Source organism: Humulus lupulus, chromosome 9 (genome assembly GCF_963169125.1).
Source record: "Humulus lupulus chromosome 9, drHumLupu1.1, whole genome shotgun sequence".
Taxonomy (NCBI): domain Eukaryota; kingdom Viridiplantae; phylum Streptophyta; class Magnoliopsida; order Rosales; family Cannabaceae; genus Humulus; species Humulus lupulus.
The window spans coordinates 151,488,979-151,497,705 of NC_084801.1; the positions used below are offsets into that span (position 1 = coordinate 151,488,979).

General features: G+C 33.4%; 1 protein-coding gene and 1 long non-coding RNA gene across 2 annotated transcripts; both read right to left on the reverse strand.

The window, feature by feature from the left end:
- Nucleotides 1-659: 659 nt before the first annotated feature.
- On the reverse strand, nucleotides 660-4,076 carry LOC133800625 (uncharacterized). The gene is made up of 3 exons (XR_009876550.1): nucleotides 3,676-4,076; nucleotides 2,728-2,925; nucleotides 660-799 (listed from the first exon to the last, which is right to left on the reverse strand). It is a non-coding gene; the product is annotated as an uncharacterized LOC133800625 (long non-coding RNA).
- Nucleotides 4,077-4,192: 116 nt separating this feature from the next.
- On the reverse strand, nucleotides 4,193-8,278 carry LOC133800624 (pyruvate kinase isozyme G, chloroplastic-like). The gene is made up of 6 exons (XM_062238624.1): nucleotides 7,272-8,278; nucleotides 6,589-6,823; nucleotides 6,407-6,495; nucleotides 6,083-6,145; nucleotides 5,185-5,360; nucleotides 4,193-4,867 (listed from the first exon to the last, which is right to left on the reverse strand). Exons 1-6 carry the CDS (start codon nucleotides 7,494-7,496, stop codon nucleotides 4,717-4,719), a joined length of 939 nt encoding a protein of 312 aa, XP_062094608.1. The 5' UTR covers nucleotides 7,497-8,278; the 3' UTR covers nucleotides 4,193-4,716.
- Between the last annotated feature and the right edge of the window lie 449 nt (nucleotides 8,279-8,727).

Sequence of the window (8,727 nt, forward strand, 5' to 3'; positions counted from 1 at the left end):
GCAATCACTACAAGAAAAAATGCTTTTAATAACACCAAAAATGTGTTATCAAAACATACCATAACACTTTTTGATGTGTTAAGACCGACTATGTTATCGTAGGTCAAGGTACTTTACATAACACTTTATCATTGTTATACAGATGTGTTATTATACTGTCAACGATAACACACTTTCTGTGTTATTTTAATAAATAGATAAGTGTTTAATTATATTATTTATAGTCGATTATATAACACATTTCAATACTTATAAATTTTTGTTATACTACACTTTAGTATAACACATTATTTGTGTTATATAATGAAGTTTGCATAACAAATTTCTTTACATAAAAAGTGTTATTGTAATAGATATTATAACACAATGTTTGTATTATTTTAATATTTAGATAAGTTTAAATTCTCATTATGTATTCATTTATATAACACTAATTTATTCTATTAATATATTAATTTTTTTATATAATTAAAATTAACTTTCTAATATATACTAGCATCATCAAATGAACTTGATTTTCAAATAAAAAAAAGTAAAAACATTCAACATTGTATTAACAATCAAAAAATTTAGTTTAAAACATTCAACATTGTATTAACAATCCACAAATTAGTTTAAAACATTCAACACTGTTTTCAACAACAAAATGTTCTTTTAAGTATTCAAGTAGTCTTAAATATTCAACATATTGAAAAATTACTACTTTCAGCACAAAATATTCTACAACTGCCCAACACAAAGCCTTCAAAATTAAGAATCCTTTTCTCCTCCAATTGATGGGGAAAGAGACATTTTTCTCCTGCAATAGCAGATAAAAGGTAAGGTATATGCTTAAAAAAATTAAATAATATGAATCAAATAATAAAACTGTATACAATATAAGACCTAAGCAAGAAATACCAGGTGAACATACTTCAAAATTCAAAATACTGCTATCACACAGTGAGTAGATACATATTTTACAGTAAACAAACATTAACATTTTCAAGTTAAAGGGGCCTCAATTTCACCCTAAAGACATCTCTGGTTCAGGTGCTTAATTACTGAGACAGCATGTTAAAAGTTTGGGAGATTTGAGTTACAAAAGCATTTAGAATGATACTATTATTTCTAGGGTAGATCCATCGAATCTCATATCTCATTTAAAGGAGAGGTGTAATAGAATATGGAGCTCAAACAGGTACTAAACTCTAGACCTTAAGTTATTTGGGCACTAACAAGTAATTACAAAACAATGATACATATTCGCAGAGGATGTTATTTGAAAAAGATAGATTTGGCACAGTTATTTTGTGTTAAAAATCAGTCTTTTTGCCCCTATATAGGATAGACCAGACCCTAGCTCCTTAAAATTTGTTCTAATCAAGTTTACAAATCTATAAGTGATGATCTCCAATGAAGAACATCTCATTTAGTCAAAGACATGCCTAAGATACAAGTTTGAACCTTGTCTTTTTAAAGTATAGGAGATAAATGAAGCTAAAATAGTTTAATTCTCTGATACCATATTATGAAAGAAAATGAAATTGTATTGAATTGAATGAATACAGAATACAAGTGGCACCAATATATACATGCCACAAAGAAGAATCAAGAAAAGTAAGATACAGTTCTATACTTAAATAAACTATTTATTTCAACTAATTTAGGCATATAAGGTCCAGTACTAAACTTAAAATTACTCTCAATAACTTAACTAAACTAACTGATTTAACTAAATTATATATATAAGGTCTATTGCTAAGATTAAAGTATGTGCTATACTTACTAATGGTGACTTTGTACTGTACAGGCATTATAGTCTCAGACCCCAAATGAAACTCTAAAAGCTCCAAGCCAGAGTATAAACAGTCAACTAGAAAAAATTGAAGAAAGATATTTTCCCAAGTTAACAGTTAGAAAAAGAATATTATTACATACCAACTAGTTATCCATGAAGCAAATGGTGACCATTTTGGGCCAGCAAGCTTGGTACTCCAATAGTAGAGACCCCCAGAAGTAGAAGTAGAATAGAAGTTAGATACTAAAAATCAAACACAAAATAAGACAAAAAATCTTTCAGATCAACCCACTATATTCACACAGACATATAGAAAAACATAAACAAAATAAAAGAGAGAATTGGTAACTAACAGCTAGCTGGGCATAACTGTGATTAAATTAGCTTTTAGCCAACTAGTACAAGCCATCCCTTAGGTGCCTAAACTCACAACCAGTTAAGTCTATCAATCTCACAGTATCTATACATGCAATTTATGCCATGAAATACTCCCAAACAGACGAGACAACAGCAAGCTAATAATAATATATATGCCAAATGTGTCATTAAATAGAATTTCTTATTTCTTCAAAGTAATCAGACTATAGACAATCAATAGGCACAAAGATGTACATATATATTTATAGAAGCTAAACCTACAAAGGATAAAATCACATTCACTTTCTTTTCAGATACTAAAAAACATAGCAGAAATAAAATCACTATTAAGATACCAAAATGAATTAAAAAAAAATTGAAGCTTGAGAAGATGAGATTTTCAGATAACCAATACTACACTAGTTAGAATCTCACATCCATTACTGGAGGAAGAAACCTAAATAATTAAAAAGAAACTAAGATATACCATAAACAACATGACACAAGCATTATTTGAAGTAGACAACTAAATTATTGCCAAGAGAAAAGAAACACAGGACTGTGTAATTAACAAATTTTATAATGCTAACCTTCACAAGATCTCCTAGCTCCTCGCTGCATTCTAATTTGTCTTCTGCTAGCCAATTTTCCAACAAATTATTCTTGTTCTGGTTCACAACAAGACGTGATAGTTCCAATGACTCGAAAGCATTAAGCTCTCCTTTGATCAAGAGAGTACCAAAATACTGCAAAAGGGGTGGTGTTTGCCCAGTTTGTACAGGAACACTCTGAAACAATAAGAATAATAATTAATTACTAATCATAAAGTTACGATCACATGTTTGACTCTGCAGGATCAAGAAATAAGTAAAAAAAACACCATAAAAGAAAAGTCCCATCCTCCAGCAAAAAAAAAAGAGGAGAAATCACATCATTTTTCATTTTAACGAAACTTGTATTAATGAAAAAACACATAGATATGAGTTGCAAAGAGAAGCCACCTCATATATACACATACCAATCATTAACCAATAAACTAATCTTATAACAATGAAATAGTACAACTTCGAATAAATAAACAAGACAAATATCATATCCCACATGGCCCACAAACAGCACCCATTAGACAGTATCACCAAGCTGATCTCATAATGTTTCCCTAATTAATATTAGGAAGATCATATGAGAATAGTTGGGAGAGAAAGTAAAGTAAATGGGCGAAATTAAGTGAGAGATATGAATGGAACAAATTAGTTAAAAGAAAAATCAGAATTAAGGAGACATGATCTACACAACCATAGAATTTATAAATACTTGGGAATTATATGGATTCTACACATGAGCTTTACAACAAGAAGAAATAAAGAATGTTGAGAATTTTATGTCCGCATAATTGACAGACTAAATCTCAATCACCATCTGTTATTAAGAAAGCTTCTACCTAGAACCCCAAATATTAAGATGATCGCAAGATCACTAAAATATTATTTAAATTAAAATAAGAGAGAAAACAAAAATGCATACATATATATACTTACAATTCACAACTTGAATTAACATTTTGTTTACTATCAGCCACTAAAAAATAAAAATCCTTTCCAGCACAAAATCAACTTTAGACCCTGCGCACTTGAATCTGATGAGTAGATTCTTAACGCCATATTGGTTGCGCACCACTTTGGACAAGTGTGACATCCTCTCCCTCTTTCAGATGACCCCAATCCTGAAGTCCGAAACAAATAACTATGTAAGACGATGATGCAAGAGAAATAAGAATATAGAAGTTAAACCTCACTAACCAGTAAGAGCTTGAGTGCTCTAGAGAAGGTTTCTTCAGCGTCATTTGAGAATTCCATATATATAGGCAGAACACCATGATAAAGCACCAGCTGTGCTGGCACAGATTTTGCTAATCCTATTCACTTACTTTCTTTTCCCATTTCTGTACATCAGGCAAAATAATGATACATTAACTCTTGTGTGCCTAATTTGTCAAAAAAAATTCCTGCTAAATATATTATTTATGTTCACCTTCCTAATGTTATTTTATGCTAATTTCCCAAAGCCATGTTATTAATAAACGCACTGTGTTAGCATACGAATCGCTGAAGAGTAATTATGAACCAAAATTACAGATAGAATTGATACATCGGAGATGAATTACATATCATTCCTCATGATAGACTTACACATTTGTGAAGGCAAATATTATTGAGTATGGCCGATAATGACTTAGGAGTACAACCATAGATCCTGTTCTTGTGAAAATAATAATTGGTGTATTAAGAGTGTTTGCCATTGTTGTGGCATGAAAAGCAAAAATTTCACCCATGTGGCTCTGTAGAAGTATGTAAACGAAGTAATCAGAAGGAATTCAGTAAGCAGTACTCATAGCAGCTTCAACATAGACTAGCTAAATAGAGACCGATGATCTGTTGGCAAAGGCATCCAGCACCACATACCACCAGCACTTGTTCTTACATGGTATTTTGTGAAGCAAAAGGATGTACCATATCGCATTGTGATGACATGGGGCCTAACGCATACGATACATCGGTGTGCCCTATTTTTTAATATTATCAATAACTTAATACATGAAACTTGTAGGTAGACTGATCTGCAGATACCTTATATGTACTTAATAAATTTGGAGGAGCAGTGCTAATTGGTAGACTTAACTCAGTCCTCAATGCCACAGTATGCATTACTTTGACAGCTTTCAATAGATATCTTTGTTATAATCACAAAATTAGATGGCAGATATGTAAAATAAAAGAAAGGAAATGACAAGATAGAAAATTTGCATCAGACAAGACGAAAAAGTCATACATTACTGATAACTCTAAAGTGTCTAAGAATCATTAACATTTTTTTAACTAGAGAATACTACTATAATTACTTTTGTGGGATACACATTACTACAAAGAAAGCAAAAAATTTAGAAAACAAACATATTTATTGAGTTTTGATAACACTTTTTCAATAGCCATTGCACATTGGAAATATATTAAGAGGCCACCCAAGGCCAAATGAATTAGTTAACTTACTTTCCGTGGGCAGTTTCTCCAGGAAGCATGACCACATCAGCACCTTCCCGTACTGCAATTGCAATGTCAGAGACTTCTGCCCTTGTTGGCATAGGATGATTAATCATGCTCTCCAGCATGTTTGTTGCTACAATAACTGGTTTCTGCATTCTCTGACACCTTCTAATTATGTCCTCCTATACGTAACAAGGAAATTTCATTCATGACAGAATCTAAGACAAATTCAAGATTTTAACTTCAATATTTTAAATAATAATCATTTGAAAAGATGAACTTATCATATATACATATATATGGGCCCAAATACATGAAAAGGAGATAAATACGCTGCATGCACTGAGCAGGGATGGCAGGGATGGCAATATATTTTCAATGATACGATATGCTACATCATGAATAAAACGTTCTACATATGGTTATTCAAACTGTTTCCCAAAGCCACAGTGTGCAACATTCCTTGAATAAGTCAAATGACTAGCAGTTAGTCACGTCTTTATCAGTCTACCTCAAGATGTGCCTATGTTATAAATAGATGAGAATTATTTTCTAGCCTCACTTTGTGAATGAGTTTCCCTTTTAGTAAGGAAAAAAAATGTGAATGGATTTGATTTTCCCCAACTTGGTCCAAGAACTGATGCATAAAAGTCAAAGCTTTTCTTATTATGCATTAATCAGCAACTAATACTTTATCAAGTAGTGTTCACAGCAAGTGAAAAGAAGTCCTCAATATTCCACCAGGAAAAGAGATTCCAAACAGAAATAATATTCCTTGAAAACATTATCGAAACCACAATATTTCAAACTCCTTTAATACTCGCAAGTATAAATGTCATCAACTTTCTCCACAACGTGCATGATATAGAAGTAATAAAAATGATAACTAAAATCCATGTCTTACCTGTAACAGAGGAACATCCTCAATCAGAAGTTCAGCTCCAAGGTCCCCACGAGCAACCATTGCCTAGTAATAAACTTGTTAATATGATGAATAAAAAGATATGAATTCTTCTATTCTTTAGCAAAACTGAACATGTGGTTTAGCTCTTTTTCTGTAATTCCTTATCCTTCTCAATGATTTGGATAATGTTTTGAATAAAATAATGAGAGAGAGAGGGGGTGTACGGTACCAACAATGATCACTGAAGGGTGGATAGGTGTACTAAAGATATAATCAATGACTAAATAAGTGACCACGGATTCACAAAGAGACACTGGAACTAACCCCATCATATGCAGGAATAATTGAATGAAGATTTGGGATAGAGTCTGCACTTTCAATTTTTACAATCACGTGAATGTCTGCATTGCAACCTAGAAAAGAGATTTAAAAAAATTAGTTCTAAACAAGTAACTGGAGTCAAATAACTGGTACTGAACAAACTGATGATAGAAATAATATTTTACTTTTAAGATAATCTTTCAACTCATGAACTACTCTAGCATCTTTTACAAAAGAGACAGCATAGAAATCGACTTGGTTGTCCACTCCAAACTTGATATCTTCCCAGTCTTTATTTGTACTTGTGGCGAGACCAATTGTACAAACTATCTTCATTTTTCTTCGACTGTTCGGAGTCACCCTTGCCTGGCCCATAGAGTAATATTCAATGGACTGATCGTCATAAAGAGAGTACTTGTCCTGAAAAAGAAGAAAACCAAAAGAAAAAAACATCACTTATGAATACTTCAAGTTTACATAATGCTTTTTTAAATAAGAATTAACAAAACATGAATAATAATATGCACATCCACTTCAAAAATTCACCATGGCTTTATATGTTTCCAGAAACCATGCAAGGGAAAGAATATATATACACATGTAACCTTATAACAGTCCCTTAAAATTGTACAATTACCATATAGAGAACATTTCCATAAAACAAAACCCCAATAGGGGAATTTAACAACTCCAAAAATGAAACGGAATGACAAAAGTTAAAGAATCAATTCAAAAAAATGGAAACAGGCATAGCTCATCTCTGTTTACGTTATTACGAGGCTTCCCAAATTTCCCAACAACCAAACAGCAAAAACAAATAAAGTCATAGCCACTCAAAACTAAAACCCAGAACGGAAAGTATACATACAGGGCTCCCCGCAAGGCCATTAGGCGAGTTGAGCTGGCCTCGGTATCTCTCCTCGGCTATCATCATGGATCTAACAGTGAATGCATGGCTCTTCTGGGCATGTTTCTTTCTGGGTCTGGATTGAAATGAAAGGAAATCGCTAAGGCGCTTGTAGGACGGTAGAAAATCAGGGGTCCTCTCGGGTTTGAGGAGAGACATTCTTGTCGAAGTGTTAAGAGCCGCCATTGAAGAAGACAACTCTGAGCAAAACTGACTGAAACCCAGAAAATATAACAGAGAATCTCCAGACCAGAGAACGAGAAAAGGAAAAATAAAACAAATAAGGTCATCAAATACAAGAATTGAAACTTATCACATATGAGAGTAAAGGAAACGAGACCTAGGAAACTCATGAGACCATACTGTGACCTACTTAAAGCTCCAAATCTATCATCTTTAGTTGCCTCAACCCTTAATAAGTATAGATTTAATATTATTTTTCTATTGATAAAGCAAGTTGTATAAATAAAAAGATGACAGTCATCATCTGTATAACAACCTAGGCAGTACCAAAAATGCTCCTTCTAAAACGTAGTGAAAGACAAAAACAAAAACAGAAACACCTTCCCATAAAAATCTTAGATTACAACCACAAATACGAATCACAAAGAAGAGTGGAGGATGAGAAGAATTCCTTAAACTCCTTATTATTGAAGATTCATATAGGTATAGATTCAATATTATTAGTATCAGCACCAAAATCAAAAGTATAAACTGAGAGAAAAAAGGGAGAAAAACAAAACACTAACCAGGGTACACTGCAACTATTTGAGTCATGACCTCTTCAATAATCCATCCATTTCTATCAGAAAGGGGGCTTTTTTGCTGATTACTTCTTGTCTCTCCTCTGTAATGGGAAATATGCTTGTCAAATTTGTAATAAGTTTGACTTTCATAGACATCACCTTTCTCTGATTCCCATGTGGTGTGGGAATTTCTCCATAACTTTACGGTCCAACTCACCACCCTCAAACAGCTTCATATAGAAGCTAGTCTGAATCAACCAACACAAGAAATGTATGTTAGGAGAAGAATTGCACCTCAAGAAGATATAATAAATAAATAATTTAATTAGAGAGATTCATATTTTACCAAAATTTCAAGAAGAAAGAAGAGGGGGCTCGGACCCCTCTGCAAGACTAAGCCACCTACGACCTCTCTGCGAGACCGAGCCACCCACCCCCTCTGCGAGACCGAGCCACCCACCCCTTCCGCGAGACAGAGTCACCCACCCCTTCCGTGAGACCGAGCCACCCACCCCCTCCGCGAGACCGAGCCACCCACCCCCTCCGTGAGACCAAGCCACACACGACCCTGAGCCCGTCGTTTTCACAAGACCCAAGAGCACCTGTCATTTGCGCCGTTTGCCGATGATAGGGAAGGTCAATTTTTCAAATTAGGGTAGAGAAGAAACAAA

Bases quoted from the DNA above. Each gene is read 5' to 3' on its own strand.
- LOC133800624 (XM_062238624.1), bottom strand. From the start codon at position 7,496: ATGGCGGCTCTTAACACTTCGACAAGAATGTCTCTCCTCAAACCCGAG. The intron at 6,496-6,588 runs GTAAAATATTAT...TCTCTTTTCTAG, and splicing joins GTTGAAAGATTATCTTAAAA to GTTGCAATGCAGACATTCAC. The intron at 6,146-6,406 runs GTTAGTTCCAGT...GTTTATTACTAG, and splicing joins TTATTCCTGCATATGATGGG to GCAATGGTTGCTCGTGGGGA.